Source organism: Empidonax traillii, unplaced genomic scaffold (assembly GCF_003031625.1).
Source record: "Empidonax traillii isolate 1590-97213 ecotype Southwest subspecies unplaced genomic scaffold, ASM303162v1 scaffold492:size733235, whole genome shotgun sequence".
Lineage (NCBI taxonomy): Eukaryota > Metazoa > Chordata > Aves > Passeriformes > Tyrannidae > Empidonax > Empidonax traillii.
The window spans coordinates 632948-653076 of NW_020955685.1; the positions used below are offsets into that span (position 1 = coordinate 632948).

The window sequence follows — 20129 nt, forward strand, 5'->3', positions numbered from 1 at the left end:
TTCTTATTTTTGAGGGGGCGTGGAGCTTTTCTTCTTTTTATTTTTTTGGAAGGGATGTGGGTTTTTTCTTTCTTTTTGTCTTGTTTGGTTTTGTTTTTGTTTGGTTGGTTGGATTTGGGTTTTTTTTTCTTTCTTGTTTTTTGGGGGAGTTGTGTTCTTTTTCTTTTTTTCCGTTGATGGTTTGGGGGGGAGTTTTATTTCTTTTTTATTGGTTGGGTGGGGGGTTGGGGGTCTTTTTCCGCTTTTTTTGTTGCTTTTCGGGGGAGGTGGGGGAGTTTGCTCCAAGGAAATGGCGGCAATGGCAGGACTACACCCCCCAGCGTGCACCGCGGCTCCGAGTGACGTCACCACCTCCCATTGGCCCAGCCTCTCCTGGGGGCGTGTCCCTGCCCGCGTGTCCCTAAAGCGGGAGCGCCGGGCCGGGGCCGCTACTCGGAGCGTGATTGGTCGGTGGCGCCGTCCTTGGCGGGCGCTGATTGGCGGAGCGGGCGGGAGCGCGGCCATGGCCGCGATGGAGGGCGAGGCGCGGGCCGGGCCCGGGGAGAGCCGGGGGCTGAGGGGGGACCGACACCCCGACACGGCCCCGGTGCCCCCCCAGCCCCTGCAGGACCTGACCGGCGACGGCGGAGTGCGCAAGGAGCAGCTGCGCCCCGGCACCGGGCAGCTCGTGCCGCCGTCCGCCTCCGTGGCAGGTACAGCCCCAGAGCCTGCCGTGGGCCGCGGGAGGGTCGCGGGGTGCCCGGGGACAGGCTGGACCGGGCTTGGGGCACCCTGGGCTCGTGGGAGGGGTGGGATGATATCGTTCTCCACGGTCTTTGAGGTCCCTTCCAGCCCGAACCGCTCCGTGATTCCCGCAGCCCCCCGCGGGCTCTGTCTCTCCCTCCTGCCTGGGTCCTGCCTGGGCTCAGCCTGGCCAACCCGGGGGGGAAATCAGGATGTTCAGCAGCAACGTGAATTCATGGGTGCTTCAGACCCCTGGGCAGCTTTTAAATAGCCCTTCTTAAGTTTAGTCTGTGTTCACCAGGACTAAGAAAGCCTAAACTCCGTGGTGGCATGAGCTGTAGTGAGGTTATGGTGCCTGTCTGTGTGCCCTGTGCCTCAGTGCCAGGTTTGGTCGGGGTGGCAGGGCCTGAGGAAGGTGCTGGTGGAGACAGAGAGAACAGAGCCTGTTGTGAAAGATCCCCAAGCCTGGAATGTTGAGGTGCTGGTGGCCGGCAAAGACCAGAGCAGGCACTTCAAAGCGCTGTGCCTTTCTGTTTCGGAGATTGTCTGCTCTCCTTATCAGTGTTTTTGCACTTGGGATACCCTGTGTAACTTCTTGTGGCTGACAGATTAAAGGGAAGGGCATCTTGACCTTGAGGGAAGCAGGATTTCCAGGGCCCACCTATGCTCACAGAGAAGTTTGAAGCTGGAAGTGATTCCTGAAGTAGTTTCAGGGCTGGTGCTGGGTCGGGGAACACCCATTACAGACAGTTGTATTTTCTAACTGAGAACTGGAGTCACAGATTCACAGCTTGGGGGCTGCATTTCCCCCTTTGTTCCTCTCTCCAGGTCTCCAGCTTTGGTCAGGGAATGCTTTGTTAAGTATTTCTGCTGATAACTGGGGCATTTTAATTTGCTCAGCTGAAGTTTCCAATTCTTAAAAGTACTAAAATCACATCTCTTAATTAGCTCAGAAGTGTGAAGCAGCTGTTTTGTCTGGAGTTGTTAAAACACACAGCACTACTGGGCTGCTTGGGTGGGACCAGGGTTTTGATGTAAAACACAAGTGTTTGTGCTGTTCCACACCAGAAGGAAAAAAAGAGAAGCAAGAAAAACAGATTGTTGCAGATCCTACCCTGGGTGTGCTCCTGTTGCTGTCGCTGGATGTGAAACCAAAATCTTGCTTTTTCTCCCCACTCCTGCCTTTGCACAGTGAAGTACTCTGGGTACCTGGGAAACTGGAACAACCTCTTCTGTTCCTATGGGCACGGCAAGTATCCAAAGCTGATGAAACTTGGAAAAGGTAGGTTTGAGCCACAGAATTGGTCCTGGGGCTCGGGGTCGTGTTGAGGCATTTTGGGGCTCGGGGTTGTGTTGAGGCATTTTGGGGCTCGGGGTCGTGTGGAAGCATTTCAATTCAAATGCTGTTTGGTGTCTTCAGGTTGTTTGAAACCTTAAAAAGTTGCTAGGGGAGCCCCAAATCCTTCTGGTTCGGGTGGGAGAGGGGATGTGCACCTGTAACACTCGGCCTGGGAGGGGCAGGGAGGTGTTTCCCACCTTTTTTTACATCCCCAGAGAGGAGACGCTGTCGTTCTCCAGGCTGGATGGGGCTTGGAGCACCCTGGCCTAGTGGGAGCTGTCCCTGCCCATGGCAGGGGTTGGGCTGGATGACCTCTAAGGTCCCATCCCACCCAGACCACTCTGGGTCCGTGACACCTTGGCCTGACAATCCACCCACGGAGCTGCTGGCACAGGAGCTCCCAGGGAGCTCTTTCCTTCAGGCTTGGGGAAAAATCACTGCTGGGTGTGTGAGGGTGGGATTGGTGCCCGTGAGCCTCACCCCTGGCACCCCTGTTGGTGGCAGACATCACGCTGTGGGGGCTGGAGCTGGGGCTGCTGTCGATGGCGCGGGGCGAGGCGGCGCGGTTCTGGTTCAGCCCCGAGTACGCGTACGGCCGGCGGGGCTGCCCCCCCTGCATCCCCCCAGACACCACCGTGCTCTTCCACGTCGAGCTGCTGGACTTCATCGACTCGGAGGAGTGTGACCTGTTCTTCGAGCTGAGCGAGGTGAGTTCCCTCGGGGAGGTTTGGGAACCGCGCGGGGGATGGGGGGGGGTCGTTTGTCCCGCCTTGTCCTTGTCCTGCCCTGTGGTTTTCGCGGCTTCGTGTTGTGTTTGAGGGGAGTGGAAAAACATCCAGTCCCTGCCCTTTGTGTCCCTCCCAGCGCGTGGGTGCTGCCTTTGTTTGCTCCTCTGGGCTGGAAGGAGTCGGTGGAATGGCTCCTGGTTATTTTTAGCTTTACCAGAAACCTCGTGTTTACAACTAGAGGGCACCAGTTTCCAGGAATTCCTCTAAGGAGCAGGAAGGAGCTGTCTGTAACAATCCTGCTCAGTCCCAGTGCCCCCCTCCCCCAGCCCCCACCCTTTTGTCCCAGCCTCTTGGCTGCTCTCCCAAGTGCTCCTTCCCTGTTCTTTCCTCCCTGGTGAGTTACAGGGTTATTGTTAATTCCCCTTTTCATGTCCAGGGCTTTGGGCTGTGGTTGTGGGTCAGTGAGTGGGGGCAGAAGCTGGTGGGGGAGCCTCTCCTGCCCCCCTCCTGCACCCAGCACAGGTTGATTTTTTTTTTTTTTTCCCCCACAGCCCTGTGAGCAAACCACACTTGCAGCACTCCCTCCTTGCCCACCCTTTCTGGCTCACTGACCTCTCTCTGTGTGCAGACCCGGGACAAAACCTGTCCCTCCGTTTTTATCTTTTTTTTTTTTTTTTATGATTCTTGGGCCTTCTCGTTTTGCTGGTTGGTGTCTCTTGGGGGGTGTCAGGCTGTCCCAGAGCTGCCCTGAGAGCAATTAGAGCAACAGAGCCTTTCAAGCAGCTCTGTGCCAGTGACAGCAATTTGTGTTAACTCAGCTGTGTGCTGAGAGAGTTGGGCAGGATTTAAGGACACGTTCCTGCTTTTTTCAGCCCTGCTGTGGGCCTGGGGAGCTTCCTTACCAGGAATTACCAGCACAAAAAGTTTCAGCCTGACTGGGGAGATGCCACATGGTGATGGCCTGGCCTTGGCTGCTGCTCTGTGAATAAGAGGGGGGCTGTGCAGGGCTGTCCTGTCTGGGCTTTGTGCTTGTTTCCTTTTGTTTGAGCTGAAATTCAGGTATTTCTTTCCCCAGGTGCAGCAGGACACGCTTCCTCTAGAGAAGGTGTTGAAAGTGGCAGCCACAGAGAGAGAGTTTGGCAACTACTTCTTCCATAAGCAGAACTTCAGGGTTGCCAAGCACAGATACAAAAGGGTATGGAGCCAGGAAGAGGGGGGGGTGTGCTTTGGGAAAAGCTGTGGAAGCAGGGATTGTTATTAGCTCACCACAGCAGGTACGGGTTAGAGAGCAAATAACTTCATTGTCTCTTCCAGGCAGGGTTTAGGTGTTGAAGAACAGGGCTTGGACACCTGGTTTTGTGGGGGCAGCAGTGGTGAATGAGGGAATAGAGTCACAGAATCCTTGGGGTTGGGAAAGCCCTTTGAGATCATCGACTCCAACCATTCCCCCAGCACTGCTGAGGCCACCACTGGCCCCTGTCCCCAGCTGCCACATCCACATGTCTGTTAAATCCCTCTGAGGGTGGGGATTCCACCACTGCCCTGGGCAGCTGTGCCAGGGCTGGACAACCCTTTCAGTGAAAAAATTTCCCCCAAAATCCAACCTAAACCTCCCCTGGTGCAACTTGAAGCTGTTTTCTCTTGTCCTGTCCCTTGTTCTGTGGGAGCAGAGCCCGACCCCCTCCCCCTAGCTCCATCCTTTTGTCAGGGAGTTGGAGAGAGTGAGAAGGTCCCCCCCGAGCCTCCTTTTCTCCAGGCTGAGCCCCTCTACCAGCTCCCTCTCCAGGCATGGAAATGCTCAGTTATTCTCAAACTGGAATGCATCTGCCACAGTTTCAGAGGTGGTAAAGATTCAGAATTGCTTTTCGTTGCAATTTTTGAAATTTAAAAATTGAAAATTTTGAAATTTAAAACTAATTTAACTTGCCTTTCTGCCTGTAAGTTTTCTCTTCCGTGTTTGTCCTTTAAAATCTGAGTCCTGGATATAATTTTTTTTGTCATTCTGCTGCTTTCCACTTCCTTGATCAGTTCCTAAACCCGTGGCTGAGCTGAGAGTGCCACGTGCTCTTTACAGTCCTGATTGTTATTACCTTTAGCTGACCCTAGGGGAGCAGAAACGTGGGTGTAGCTGTAGGATGGGGTGCATTTCTCACTTCCCAGCAGGGATTTGTTGTGCACTGGTTGTTTTTTCCCCCCCCACTCCTCCCCTCTCTGCTCAGGCTCTCTCCGTCCTGGGTCACAGCTGTTCCAGCGAGGCCGAGCAGAGCCAGGTCAACATTTCCAAGGTGCCTCTGCTCCTGAACCTCTCTCTCACTTACCTGAAGCTGGAATGTCCGAAGAGAGCTTTGAAATACGGGGAGAAGGCTTTGGAGATGGACCAGGGAAATGTCAAAGCCCTGTTCAGGTGTGGCCAGGTGGGCACAAAGAAATCCTGCTGGTTTTATCATCCCGGAACCCCCCCCGGCCTGGCTGTGGGGGAACCCTGGAATTCTGCAGCAGTCGTGGTGGTTTGGCTGCACCTGCCCCTTCTCTCTGGAAATCTGTCACTTGGAGCTTCTCCTGGGGGATTCCTGAGCTACCTGGCGCTCTGTCTCAGGAATGCTGGTTGTTGAGTCCTGAAAGAGGGCAGCAAGTCTGTATTTACCTTGCCATGCACCCCATCTCTTCTTCCCAGGCTTGTCTCTGCATGAAGGAATACAGTAAATCCCGGGATTTCCTGACCAGAGCCCAGAAAATCCAGCCCTTTAACCGTGATATCAACAACGAGCTGAAGAAGCTGGAAAGGTGAGAGCCCTCTTTTCCATCCCTGGAGGGCTTGGACAGGGTGGAACACCCATTCCAGAACACTTAAACTGGTCAAAAAAACACCTCAAACCCCTAAACTGTTGGGTTAGTGAGTGACTTGGGAAAAGGCAGGTGGGGAAGACTTCTTGAAACACTTTTGAGGCACAGCAGCTGCAGGTGAGGAGCTTTCCATGCAGTTCCTTTGGTGGGATGGGGACAGGGATATGGGGGCTGCCAGAATGCCTCAAACCCAGTGAATTTAGCTCAGTTGATTAGAGCTTGGTGCTAATAGTGCCAAGGTTGAGGGTTCAGTCTCTGGAGGGGCCAATCACTGAAGAAGATCCTTGTGGGTCCCTTCCAACTCAGAATATTCTGTGACTCTGTGAAATGCAGTTGGCTGGAGCTCCAGCTGATCGTGTCCTGGATTAATAAGTATGATTTTGATTCCCTTTAAGATGTGCTGGTTAATCACAGCAGCTTTTCTGCACTGCAAGGCTTCAGTGAACAATGCTACAAATACTAGTGTTTGTTAAAAGTGAGTTTTTTGCTGGTTTAGAAGTAATGAGTGAGCAGCCCTGAAGGCAAACTCTGCACTCACCCTCAGGCTGAGCACAGGACAACCCTGCCAGCTTTAGTCATGGCCCAACCCCACCAAAACATGAGTAATGCTCGTCTCTGCCCTTATTCTGCTCTTCCTCTGAAACTGCCAGAAGCACCAGCTATTCCCAAAAGTATGTGCTGTCCTGGCACTGTTCACAGGGGCCAGCCCCATGCCCAGCTCCAGAGCTCCCAAAGCAGCCCTGGAATATGAACCCTCTTTTGTGTGTCGCTGCCAGGCTCCTGCAGGAAGGTTTGTAGGCAGCAGCAACATCCAAAAGAGTGGCTGGTGCTGCTGGAAAAGCCAGTCTGGAGGGCTGAGTGCCTTCTCCAGGGAATGTTCTGGTGCAGAGCTGTTCTGTCTCATCAGTGTCCTGTGTATCCACATCATCTTGGATAGTCTGTGATGACACCAAGGCTTCAAACTTGTTCTGTTACTTCTGAAGCACAGAGAGCTCAAAGGCAGGTTTAACTGTTGGTCTGGAAATCTGAAATAAAGCCCTTTTATTCATCCTGATCTCCCTCTGGGTCTGGAGCTCCCAGACTGTGAGGTGAGGGCAGGGAGTTGTTCATTAGTTCTGGCTGCTCTGGGAGGGTGGGTCGTGTTCAGAGCTGGAAGGCCTCGTTCTAGAAGCCTCTTGTGTTCCCTTAGTTTTGTTTGGAATTTATTGGCAGGTAAAAGAGGGGTCTTGCTAACAGTGTCGAGATGGTGCTGCCAGGAAGCAACAAGGCATTTGTGCCTCTGCTCCAGCTCTTGAGAGAGCAGCACCTACAGCAAATGTGTGTCAGAGCTGAGTGTGCATTAAACCACTGTTGTCCTGCAGTTCCTGCTTCAGTGCCCGTGGAAATTGGTGTATTTTATAAATGCTTTTAACCCATAGAAGGGGTTGGGTTGGGTAGGACCTTAAACCTCATCCCTGCCATGGGCAGGGACACCTTCCACTAGCCCAGGCTGCTCCAAGCCCCGTCCAACCTGGCCTTGGACACTTCCAGGGATGGGGCAGCCAAAGCTTCTCTGGGCAACCTGTGCCAGGGCCTGCCCACCCTCACAGCCAGGAGGAGGGGCTCTCTTGGAGCCCTCTCCAGCTCTCCTGGATCCCCTTTAGGCCCTGCAAGGGGCTCTCAGGTGTCCCTGGATCCTTCTCCAGGGGAACCCCCCCAGCTCTCCCAGCCTGGCTCCAGAGCAGAGGGGCTCCAGCCCTGGGAGCATCTCTGTGGCCTCCTCTGGACTTGCTCCAGCAGGTTCAAGTCCTTCCTGTGCTCAGGACCTCAGAGCTGGAGGCAGCTCTGCAGGTGGGATCTTCTACCTCTAGCAAAGAGTAAAATTAGTAGGAAATAGATGAAACCAGTGTTAATTGGGTGTTGTTAAGGGGGCCTGACCTCAGGCTCCATCTGGAATGTTGCCTTTGCCTGCGAAAACTTGCAGTGTGATCTGGCAAATGCTTCAGAAATGGAGTATGGGTCAAAATCCTGGGTTTAGAGGCTTTTCACCTCCTTACTGGGTACATTTACCTTCTGCTAAAAGGAACATCATGTTAATCAGCAGCTCTCTTCTGCTGTCTGAAGCAAAGCTTTGGAAAGCATCTGTTTACCAGCTGAACCAGATTCTTGGGCAAAATTCTGTGGTGGTCTTGGTGCAAATTCTGCTGCTGGACTTGGGAATTCTATTGGAAGGCTTGTGTTGCATCAAGTCCAGGATGAAATGGGGCTGTTACAACGTCTGGCATGAATCTGTCCCTCCCAACAAGGGGCTCTTGGATTTCCTGCTGAGGTTGGTGTGGGAATGTGCCCATCCACAGATGGGCATCCGTGATCTGCTCAGCAACGCCTGTCTGAGCCTCACCAGGAGAGATTTGCTGTGCTGGGATTTCACTCAGCCCAACCCTGTGAGGGCTCTGGGCCCAGAGGTGCTGAGGGGCAGGGGCTGGGAGAGCTGAGCCACTCTGGGGCTGGTTCTGCTGTGTTGCCCAAAAAACCTTTGCTTTTGGCCTTATATGGCAGCAGATGCAGGAAAACTGACCCCATGGGCAGCCACTGCTCCCTGGGACAGCTCCCAAACTGAATCACCCTGTGGCTCAGGGATTCCTCACCAGTGAGGTGAGAGCACAGGGAGCAGAGGATGCTGTGCCTGCATAAGCAGGGATTCACATGGAGCAGGCTGGGAAGCTTCTGCTTTCTGAAGTGAGAACACAGGAGGGGAAATCTGCCTTGTCATCCACTTAGTCCCGACACAAATCCCTGCTGTCCCCTGCCCATCCTGTGTCCATGGTGGATATCCTGGTGTGGGGCACTCAGGCAACATCTCCTGGGTGCTGAAGGAGCTCCCACAGGGAGACACAAAGCTGTCCCACAGCACACGGGTGGGGTTCCTCTGTGCTGTCCCACACTTCAAACACTGGTGCAGAAATCATCTGGCTCCCAAAAGGCAAATAAATGATTTAAATTGGATTAGAAAACTACACCTCTACCTCAGTTAGCTTGGTCCAGTAAAAGCAGATACCCCAGATCTGAGGATGAGGCACAACATTCCCAGGTCTTCTTCCCTGATGTGGCAGAGAGAAGGGCTTGGAGGAGCTGTGTCTGTGCTGCAAACACACCGGTACATTAGGCTAACTTATTTATGTAGAAAAATAATAATATATAGAAAAAATAAGCTCTGTTTTGGGGGTTGTGGCCCTGGCAGTCCCCAGCCCCTGACGCCATCCTGTCTCTACTCTGCAGGTACTACGAGGAGTATGTGGGGATGCAGAAGGAAATGTGCTGCAGGATGTTTGCCAGCTCCTGTGGCTGAGCAGGAATCAAGGTAACCAGGCTGGGAAAAGAAGGCTGAGCTCTCCCAGAACCTCTGAGATGTGTTCTCAGGTGGGGAACCTGCTTCTCTTCTGCGTTGGGAGGGTTTTGGAGGCAAGGTGGAAGGTGATGGGAGTGTGTGCAGGGGAAGGGCGGGATGGTGGAATGTTGCTGCATCATCAGCTTGGGGAATTTTTCCTGGGACAGGGACCTGGAACTGCCAGGAGTTGAGTAAGTTTGGTTTGTTGTTTCCTGTGCTGCTTATCCCAGCTATTCCTGCTCAGAGCCAGGGGGAGGAATAGCTCTGTAGTCTTGTTTCTCTGCCAATTAAAAGAAACAAAACAAAAAAAAAAAAAACACACACACACAAAAAATTGTTCCTGTCAAACTTAAGAATTGGATTTCCTCCTCCCCTCCAGCTCTCCTGTCTGGAGCTGTTGGAATGCCTCACTTCAGAAAAATCTAAATATTTTATTTCTGGGTTGTTTTCTTTTTGTTTTTTTTTTTTTTAATATTAAAAAACCTGTTTGGAGAGAAAATTTCAAATAGCTGGTTTTGACTCTTTAAAGCCTTAAATCTTCCAGCAAAATTGACGGGTTTATAAATGCACAAAGGCTCTTTGATCATTCTCTTTTTTTTTTTTTTTTTTTTTTTTTTTGTCAAAACCTTCAGGGGGGTGTAAGGAAGGGGAGGGGGAGTGGAAATCTTTGCTGGTCTCTTGCTTTGGGGTAAACCCAAGGGAAGGAGTTGTGGAAAATGACAGCAGCCTTCTGTCAGGAAGCATCCCCAGCTTGGGGCTGTCACTTTGCTGCTGTTCTCTCTCTCTCTCCTGAAGCACAGGCAGCACCTCTTTGCTTGCAGAAAATGAGTATTGGCAGCCTTTCCATCGGTGCAGGGGTGTTTTTAAGGTTGGCTCTTTTGTCTGTGCTCCTGAGGAAGTTAAGGCAGTGCTTGAGGAAGAGGTTGGGTCCTAAAAGAACACAACCCTCTCCTGGCTGGGTGTGCCTCCCTGTGGAGCCTTTACCCCTCCTGCTGCCCCTGTGCCTTGGGTGTGTGGCCCCAGAGCCCAAATCCTTCTGCCCTGGCTGTGGAATGACACTGGGGACACCTGTCACAGGTACCTGCCCCAAGAAAGAAGATTTAAGACCGACAAGGTCTTGTGTGGGAATTCTGTGGCTCTGGGCTCAGCAAGAGGCTCTGCTTCTCCCACTTGCTGAAGTCCAGTTGGGAAGCCTGTAGGACCTTGGGGCTCTTTCCTGATGGTGCCTGAGCTGGGAAGCTTTTTGTGTGGCTCAGGGCATCAGCTTAGCCCTGCTTTGTGGTGGGAGTTTGAGGGGGATTGTGGTGGGCTGGGGCACCTCAGGGGTCCTCCCCTGGGAAGGTTGGGTGGCCTCTTGTTTCCAAAAAGCGGCCTGTGAAGGTGCTGATTTCCACAGGGCTGGTGGAAGTAGAGCAGTGGGTTTGGTTAGGGGAGACTGAGAGGTACAAAGGGAAAGGAGATACTTCTGTGGGGCTGAGCTTAAGGGCTGGGCTGAACTCATCAGCCAGAGTTTTATCCACTGACCCCAGCGTGTGGAGTTTTCCCACCTTACACAGCTTGGAAGCTGATTTTAGTTGCAGCATTAAAAATAGCCCAAGTCTCCCAGACAAGCATAAATCACCGAGACCTCAACAAGATTCTACTGTTCATTCATGGCAGGAGAAGTCCCTTTGCTGGAGGAGGTTTCCTGCAGGGCCTTTGAGCTGGAGGTTGGGCTGCTGCTTTAAAACCTCATTACACATTCAGAGAGGAGCAAAGCAGTTCCAGCAGGAGCTCCTGCTCCCTGCCAAAGGCACTGGGAATTAGTCAGGCTGGAGGCAGAGCGTTCTTTAGTGTTTTCTGGCAGCCTCGCACCAGTTTAGGGCACAAGCTGTCCTGGGACAGTCTGGCTTCATCCCTTCTGTGTTGAGCACTGAGTGAAGAAGCTGAAAGAAGGGAGATTTACATGGGATATTGGGAAGAAATCCTTCTCTGTGAGGATGGGGAGGCCCTGGCACAGGTTGCCCAGAGAAGCTGTGGCTGCCCCATCCCTGGAAGTGTCCAAGGCTGGGTTGGATGGGGCTTGGAGCAGCCTGGGCTAGTGGAAGGTGTCCCTGCCTGTGGAACAATATGATCTTTAAGGTCTTCCAAGCCAAAGCATTCCATGATTTCTGTGTCCCTCTCACTGTGGAGCCCAGTTCCTCAAATTGGTACAAACAACATCTTGCTCAGAACACAGTTCTCACCTTTTTAATGCACTTTGTGGTCAAAATAGGTCTTTTCTTTGGTGAAATGCAAGGCTGCTCTCATGGTGCTTCCTGGGGGAACTCAGAAATACTCAGGGGGGGAAAACAGAGGCACAAACACTTTCTTAAATCCATCCTGCTGCAGTTCCTCAGAAATGCCTTGTGCCTCCTGCTTGTCCCTCTCTGGGTTAGGGGTATTTACCTGCTTCTGTCCACCTTGTGTGGTGCAGGTGTGTTCCAAGCCCAGTTTCCTGGGATGTGCAGAGCTGGAAGTCCTCCTTGGTGTCCCCAAAACTGCAGGATGGTGGGCTGAGGCCTGCTGTCTTATGGGAGCTTCTGGTGGTTGTTTGAAAGACCCAACAGTTAAAAAAAAAAAAGGAATTTGTCATCATTGTATGACTGTGGTCCTTCATTGTGAGAGAACTAAATCATGAGGAGTGGGGACAAATTCCTTAGGATTGTCTGGGTTCTAGTGGAGGGTCCTTGGGTGATACTTTTGTCCCGGAAAGATGAGCATTTGAGCCCTTTTTTTTTTTTTTTTTTTTTCCTTCATTATAAGTGGGCCAAAGCTTGAAAGCTTGATGTGGTGTGCACCTCAGCTCAGTACACAGGAGGAGTGGTCCCAGGAGTTGGGAGCACACAGGGAAATGTTCCAGTGAAAACAAACAGGGCTGAAATTATGGCAGGAAACGGTAACTCTGAGGTCAAACTTGTGATTGCCACGAACAGCAAGCCCTACCAGTTCTGAAGGCATTAGTGGGTGAGAATTGGCTGCAGAACTGGAGCTCTGGCACCAGGTAGAAGTGACTATAATTGGGTTTAAAATCAGCAGCAGTTGCCAGTTAAACTGACCTAATAAGCTGAAAGAGACTTGCAAATAAACGGAGTCTGTGCATAAAACAGTCAAACTTCTGCCTTGGGAAAGCTCCAGGCTTGGAGTAAACAGCAACTTGCTCCTTCCCTTCCTGCTCTGGTTGTTCCTGGGATCTGAAATGTGCCTCCTGCTGATCCTGTCCCTCCCCACTGCTGAGCAACACAGAACCAGCAATTCACTGCTCCTTTAGAATATGCAAATTCCTGTCCCACGGAGGTGTCCTGTGCTGCAAAGGAAATTGTTAAATCTCTGCTTTCTGCTGAGCCTGGCTGGGTGAGGGGGAAGGCTTGAAGGAGGACTTAATTAAGCATTCTCCTTGTTAAGCAGAGGAAGGAGAAAAGCTTTTAATGAGGTGGTTGGGTTGGGGTTTTTTGTTTTCCCTCCAGCTCTCTCCTCTTCTAGCATCTTGCTTTTTCTTTTTCTTTTTTTTTTTTTTCCCAGAGTTGTTCTGCAGTTCCTTCCTGCAGCAATACCTGTAATATCTCTGTGGTAGCATCAAGGGCTCTGGAAACTCTGGAGAAAGGACCACAGGACCTGGTTTTTAGGGATGCCCTGACATGCAGGGGAGGGAGTCAGATTCTGCTCCCAGGGATCAAGGGACAGGACCAGAGGAAACGGCCTCAAGTTGTGCCAGGGTAGGTTTAGGTTGGATATTAGGGAAAACTTCTCCATGGAAAGGGTTGTAAAAGCGTTGGGATAGACTTCCCAGAGCAGTGGTGGAGTCACCATCCCTGGAAGCATTTAAAAACCGTGTGGATGTGGCACTGAGGACGTGGTTTAGTGGTGAACACGGTGGTGCTGCACTGACTTGATGATCTCAGAGGGCTTTTCCAACTTCCTGTGGGTCTGTTTTCTTCCAGCTCCTGCCTGAGACCACCTGGCCCTGGGAAGGCCAGGCTGAGTCCTCAGGGAATACCTCCTGTGTGGGGTTTAACTTCTCAGAACCTTTGCCAGCAGCTCTAATACAAAATATTCTGCTGTTACAAACCAGTAGAGCATGAAGGTGGTCCTGGGCTCTTCTTATTCCCAGGATAACTCCTGGTTTGTCATGCAGGTGCAGCTTAAAGAGAATGGGTTATGTGTAAGATGGGAATTTCTATATGGACTTTTAGCTTTTCAGGGCATTCAGTCACTGGCCCTCACTTCCAGCAGCAAGGAAACACACAGTTATCCTAAATTTTTCTCTGAATTATAATTTTTAAAGCCTTTTTTCTCTACCCTTCCACCAGTCCTGCTGTCCTGGGAGCTCCAGGTGTTCTCTCTGAACTAGCAGAAGAGATGGTTTTGTCCTATCTATTTATCTTAGTTTCAAATCCAGGGATTTTAAATGTTCATGGAAACATTTATTGACCTGACACCCTTCAGGGGAGATGCTCTCCTGGTTACAAGAAGGTGCTGGTCAGAGCCTTAAACCTGTTCTGTTCTCCAGCACAGTGAGCAGGGAAACAGTGACAGACTTGGGCAGAGCTTTGAACGCAGAGACAGCTGAGGTTAAATGAAATAAGTGCTGAGGGCCCTGAAAGTGTTCATTGTGGTTTTGGGAAATACTCCTCTGCTTCTCAGCTGCCAAGCATCGTTCACCCAGTGCATGGAGTCAGTGAATCTCAGAGGTTTTTATGTTGGAAAAGCCCTCTTGAGTCCAACCATTCCCCCCAGCACTGCCAAGGCCACCACTGTCCCCTGTCCCCAAGTGCCACATCCACATGTCTGTTAAACCCCTCCAGGGGTGGGAACTCCATCCCTGTCCTGGGCAGCTGTGCCGGGGCCTGACAAGCCATTCCATGAAGACATTTCCCCAAAATCCAACCTGCCCCTCCCCTGGCACAGCTGGAGGCCGTTCCCTCTCCTCCTGTTCCTGTTCCCTGGGAGCAGAGCCCGACCCCCCCCCCCGGCTCCCCCCTCCTGTCAGGGATTGCAGAGCCAGAAGGTCCCCCCTGAGCCTCCTTTTCTCCAGGCTGAGCCCTCCCAGCTCCCTCAGCTGCTCTGTTGGGGTGTCCTTTCCATCAGCTGATGGGATTGGGAGCTGCATCCCTGCTGGAACAGCCCCTGGGCACTGAGGGCTGTGTCTGACACAGCAGCACTTTTGCAAACAGGCCCTGTTAACATCTGTCAGCACAGGGACGTCCCAGCAAGGGCTTTGGATTTGGGGAACGTGCTTTGGGAAGGACTTCTTGCTTCAGATGCAGGGAGTGTCTTGGCACTGCTGAGAGCTGCTTTGCAGAGCTGGGGAGTTATTTCCAGCAAGGACAGACATGCCCTTCATGTGCCTCTTGTTGATTCCATAGAATGCTGGGCATTATTGACCTGGGAGTTATCTGAGCTCTTCAAGGACTGGGAGCTGCTCTAAGGGTCAGTGTCAGCCCTGACTTGCTGGGTGAAGTCCTTTCTGAGTCAGAAGTGTGTGTTGAAGAGCTCATCCCTTCTTTCACCTTCCCCTAATTGTCCCTCTTGTGAGACCTCTTGCTCTCTGAACGAGTGGTTTTGCTGCTTTATCTGGGTGCTGTTTGAAAGGGGCTTGGATTTTCTTTTTTTTTTTTTTTTTCTTTTTTTTTTGATAGAAGTGCTTAGGAAGGAGCTCTGCTTTCTGTTCTTCCTTTTTACATTAGGAACCCTTGTCCTGTCCCAGATCTGAGCAGATGTGACAACTCCTCCTTCCATCAGCTCAGGTTTGGGATGGCAGTGCATGTCATCAGCATTCGGGGCCTTTGGAGTCAAGACTTGTTAGAGATCTCTGGAGAATTCCTGCTGCCACTGAGCTGTCTGTCTGGCATACAGGCAGCACTTGGAACTCGCTGTGGATCCTTTACAGAGCCGAGGATCGTGACAAATTGACTTGGGAAAAAAAAAAATCCTGAGAAAAGAATGTAAGAGGGCAGTGGGAGTTCATGTAGCTTGGCTCTAGAAACGAGGAGCAGCACATCTGCTTCTTCCACCTTCCTCTGTGGATTTGGGCACCTCAGATGGGGCAGTTGGAGCCTGTGCCAGCCTTTGGATGTCTGGATGAGTGTCTGGGTGCTGTGTGCTCTGCACAAACACCCACAGCCACCTCAGCACTGAAGTGGCCACTTGAAGCACTCACAGCTGGACATCCCCAAACAGCACTTGGGGAGAGGGGAGGGCATGGCTGACTGCAGAGCCACTTCCCCAGAGAGCACAGAAGTGGGCCCTAATTAGGGAATTCTCTCAAGGCTTGCTCAGAGAAAGCCCCCAGGGATGGCAATGCCTCGTGTCCAGATAGAGCAGGACAGCCTGGAGTTGGAAATAGCTGTTGCTGTGCTGTGTCAGGGTGGATTGCACAGACATGGAGTTATCAGCTGCTGAGAGCACCCTGGTGCTGCTGGGCTTTCTTCTTGGCACTCTGCAGCCTGTCATCAACCTCTTGTGGGCTCCATGAGATTGTTTCCCTCCTGGCTGGGGTGGTTTTTCTCCAGGCTGTCATTCCAGAGTGGCAGTGCCTGTGGGGCTGGTCGGGGTCTGAGTGAAGAGCCCTTCTCAGATGGTTGCTGTTCCCAGCAGGCTGTTGTGGAGCTCATGTGATGTTGGATGTGCTGGGTCCTTCTGGCTACTGAGCCAAAAGTCCCGTTCCTTTCTTCTCCATGCCCCTTGCAAATCCCATTTAGATCCAACACAATTGAAGAGAAGGTGCTCTGCCTCCCCTAAGAGACACGCTGCATTTCTCTGAATGTCCTTTGAGGTCACTTTTCTGGGGTGTAAAAGCCTTCCAGGTTGCCCCCACCACCCTGATTTCTTGGATACTTCCCTTGAGGAGCACTCTCCTCACCGAGGGGTTATCCCAGTGCAGCCCTGCTGGGAGCTGCTGCCTCGAGGTTTGGGTGTAGTGAGGGCTGAACTGGCAGGAGAGACGTTTAATTGCGCAACCCCCACTTTGCAACTTCCTCTTGCTTTGATAAAAACTCTTATCTGCCGTGTTTAGTGCTTCCCTGCAACCCTGCTAGGGAATGGAGGCAGGAAAACGGGGAGCTGGGCAAGATGCACCAACAGCTCTCTGTGCAAAAAAGCAACTTAGGCAAACTGTAAAGCCTCAGTTAAACATTAACTGTTAATTATGGCTTTAATGCAGAGTAAAGGTGACGGTGGGTATAAATGGCCTGTGACCTGGTGTGTTGCTCGCTGTGAACTGATGGTTGGCCTTGTCATTGCAGAGGAGGAATTAAAATAGCTGGGACCAACAGGCCCCTGTGTGAACTTCAAAGGCAGCCTCTCTGAGTTGCTGCCAGCCTGCTGTTAAGTGAAAGAAACAATCTTGGAGCAGGGTCCTGCCTGGATGGGGCTGTTCCCCTCCATGCAGGAGCAGCAGAGGCTTTGAACCCCTTCCAGCTCCTGTGTCTGCAGGGCCCTGTGGTTCCCCTCCACTCCTCCTCTGATTGTTGGAGCCATTAGGTGGAAATGAAAGAGATGAGCTGATCAAACGCTCCCTAAAATGGCTTTAGGATTTCAGTTTGAATATTTTTTTTTTTTTAATTAGCTGCGTGTAAAGACTTTATTACTTCAAATAGCAGCCACGAAACCCTCTCAGTTTGATCCTTTATTTTCCTGGCGAGCACGAAGCATCAGTAGCCGTAGGTTTGTACCCAGTTAGACACCCCAAACCACAGCCAACAGCCAGTGGGGACATGCAGGGATCAGCTTTGAAGTATTCCTACTGGGAACAGATGAAGGAAGTGCTGTGTGGGGATGGGATCAGACTGACAAGGAGCAGAGTGGAAGTCAGTCGAGTTTTAGCAGGAGCAAGGATGCTTTAGTCTGACAACACACAGAACACTGCAGCACATCAAGGGTAAGGATTTTTTTTTTCTTTCTTCCCCCCACTTCAAGCCTTTCTTTCCTTGTCCTGGCTGATAGAACTTTATGCTGTGAACTGGAGAAACGATTTAAGCATTTCTCTCTCTGATTCATTTTCAAAGAGAAGAGATCAGCTGAAGTGTCCTCCAGTCGTTTTCCCTCTTTAGAAACTTCCTCTCCCCCTTCTCCTGCTCGGGGGAGACACTGGAAAGTGCTGCCAGCCTGAACTGTCTCTGGGTATCTTGTACATCAGGAACATCTTGTACCCCCAGTTTTGGAAGGTTTGACACTAAAAGGAGCCTGTGAAATGAGGCTCTTGGTGAGTGTGGGTGAACCAGGATGGTGAGTCTGCCCTGAATCCCAGTTTGTGCAAGGCTGGAAGTCCTCACTCCTGCGTTTTCTGGCAGCCTTGAAAGTTCCTCAACTCTTTTGTGCTTTTATTATCCCAAACTTTCAATTGGGGACAGCCCTTGAGAGAGGCACACTGTGCTGATTCAGGCTCGGTTTGCTGGCAGGGTGGCCCTTGAGTCACGGGTTCCGTGTGGCTCCGAGCACAGGGACTGACGATCCCGACAATCCCGGCTGCTCCGGGGTCAGTGGAGGGAGATGAGTCACTGGGGTGAGCAGGAGGCTGGGCTGGAGACTCCCGATGTTCCTCACAGCCCTAATTATCCAGTGGTCCTGTGGTGCCTTTCAAGGATGTACAATGAACAAGGGGTGGATTCTGATGGTCACGTGATGCTTCATCTTCTCACCCTTCACTCTCTAAACCGGCCGTTTCCCTCACAATTCCTGCTTTTTTTTTTTGCCTCTTGGTTAGCAACCTGTAAGTTGATATCCTCTAAGGGACAAGCTTCCCTGTTTTGCTACCAGTAATTTGATTTCCATGTGCAGGCAGGGCCAGTGCAGCTGGACTGGCTGAGCCAGGATGCTGGAAGAGTATAAAATGAGTTTGGGCTCCTGGTATTCCTGAGCTGACTTGGGCACCTCTTGGATGGGATCCTTTGACCCTCAGAACTGCTGCAGGATACACATAATGGTTTATACTGGGGAAAGGTTTCCAAGGATGTTCCTGATTTCTTTCTGTTCAGTCTTTCCTTCTGCTGTTCCTCCCGTGGATGACAGAGGGGACAAGGCTGATGTTTCATCAGTGGTTTGGTACCTTTTGCACTGATAAATCAGGGAAATACCCCCTGTATCAGTATTTTTTCACCTCAGAGGTGCCAGTGGCAGCAGCACCACAAGCAGCAGGATGTGACACCAGGCACAGGAGAAGGTGCTGGGTCTGAGGGCCAGGGAGGGGGAAGGTCCTGGCTCTGCAGGAGCAGAGGGAAGTGTGGGTGGGAGAGGCCCTGAAGGAGCAGGTGAGTTTTTGGCAGCAAGGTCAGTGGAACCATTAGAAGGTGAGGCAAGTGAACCAAGTCCTGATCAGTGACCCAAGAGGTTCCCCTTTGAAATTCAGAGCTGGGGAGGGAGGAATCACAGGATAGAAACACCCCTGGTTCTTATCCAGAGAAAGCTGGTGCTGCACCAAGGTACTGGTTTCCTTCTGGAAAAGGAGAGAGGGATGGGGTGGGGGCCGAGATGAGAGAAAGGGGCTTTGCTGGATATGGAATCTGCCATTTCTCCATGTGTGCCAGGGCTCCAGGACTGGTGGAGACCCAACTGCAAGTGGAAGCAATGGTTTGAGGGCAGGTAACAACACCCAAAGTGCTGGGGATGCTCTGGGATCCATCCCTGGGGTGACCAGACCTCCCAGTGCTCCTGCCCTGCACCAGAAAGGAGCTGGGAGCAGGGAAACATGGGGAGAAACAACAGGAAAACGGGATGAGGAGAACAGTGAATCCTCTAGGAGACACAGGAGTGTCTCCAAGGGCAAAGAGTGAGCATCCAGGCTTTGGTTTCCCAGAACACAAGTGATGGGAAGCATGGATGCCCCCATGCAGGAAGGGAGGTGGCCTGAAGAGTTCCCTGCGGCTTCCCTGAGCTGGGCTGGCCACTTGTCACTTAATACTCAGTTTTATCCAAGTCCTCCACGAGCAACTTGAATGGATTTCATGGGGATTTTCCTGTGCCTGTTTCACTTGTGTTAATCCAGAGAATTCCAGGTGTTTCTTTCAGGGGCACTGGAGCTGTGCTGGAGACCACTGAGCATTTAATGCTGAAATGGAATAAACTGGGCAGGTGATGCCTGGGAGACACTGACTGTGTGATGTTTTGTCATCCTAGGACCTTTCCAGCTGCCCAGCCCTTGGACAGGAGGGAGACTCACCCGTGGGCACGGAGAGAGATTCCAGCATCTCATGTTTTGGGAAAAGGAGCAGGAGCACTGTCTGCTTTGAGAGATGAAGGCTCTGTGTTTTACACACAAGCTGATTTTCCCGTAGTTGGGTTTGTTTGCCGTGGTTTGAGGCATTTTCCAGAAGAATTAAGTTCTGCTGTCAGAGAGAGGAAGGTGTTCCTTCTGTCTGCTTGAAGAAGACTCTTCCCTGGCATCCTACCTCGTGCAGGGTCCAGGCTGTTTTCAGGGAATCTGTACGTGGGAGTAGGATGCCGTGAAGTTTTGTATTTACACAGGTTGTTCTTTAAAAACTTATGTTTGATATTTTTTGGTTCTGAGAAAATAAACCAACCTGAGCATTAAGGCTGTGCCAGTTTATTGTGCAAGAGGGATTAATGGCTGAAAGGAACTGGAATTTGGGAATGGGGTCTGGTTTGTTGCTGCTGAGCTGACTCCCTTCGTGGGCAACGGCATGTTGTGCTCTTTGTTTTGGCTGGATGTTCCTGTGAGTGTTGGTGCTAAATTTAAAATTACTGAAGGATGCCAGCTTTGTCCCCTGCACACATCCTGTGACTCCCTGGATTTGGGTTCTTTGGGAGTGAATTCCACTGTGTGCTCATGCGGGGATGAGGCTGGGATTGAATAAATGCAGAACCAAAGATGCTCCCAGGGCTGGAGCCCCTCTGCTCTGGAGCCAGGCTGGGAGAGCTGGGGGGGTTCACCTGGGGAAGAGAAGGATCCAGGGAGACCTGAGAGCCCCTTGCAGGGCCTAAAGGGGCTCCAGGAGAGCTGGAGAAGGACTGGGGACAAGGCATGGAGGGACAGCACACAGGGAATGGCAGAGGACAGGGATAGATGGGATATTGGGAAGGAATTCCTGGCTGTGAGGGTGGGCAGGCCCTGGCACAGGTTGCCCAGAGAAGCTGTGGCTGCCCCATCCCTGGG

The 20129-nt window shown here is 51.7% G+C and overlaps 1 protein-coding gene across 1 annotated transcript; it reads left to right on the forward strand.

Moving 5' to 3' along the window:
• The first annotated feature begins 582 nt into the window (after positions 1-582).
• On the forward strand, positions 583-19538 carry FKBP6 (FKBP prolyl isomerase 6). Its single transcript, XM_027896320.1, has 8 exons — positions 583-692; positions 1916-2005; positions 2567-2769; positions 3866-3985; positions 5010-5204; positions 5465-5574; positions 8893-8974; positions 19133-19538. Exons 2-7 carry the CDS (start codon positions 1990-1992, stop codon positions 8960-8962), a joined length of 714 nt encoding a protein of 237 aa, XP_027752121.1. The 5' UTR covers positions 583-692; positions 1916-1989; the 3' UTR covers positions 8963-8974; positions 19133-19538.
• Positions 19539-20129: the final 591 nt, after the last annotated feature.

What these genes read in the sequence shown, in the direction of transcription:
- FKBP6 (XM_027896320.1), top strand. An exon ending in TGTTCTTCGAGCTGAGCGAG is followed by an intron (nt 2,770 to 3,865) that starts GTGAGTTCCCTC and finishes TTCTTTCCCCAG; the next exon opens with GTGCAGCAGGACACGCTTCC. An exon ending in CCCTGTTCAGGTGTGGCCAG is followed by an intron (nt 5,205 to 5,464) that starts GTGGGCACAAAG and finishes TCTTCTTCCCAG; the next exon opens with GCTTGTCTCTGCATGAAGGA.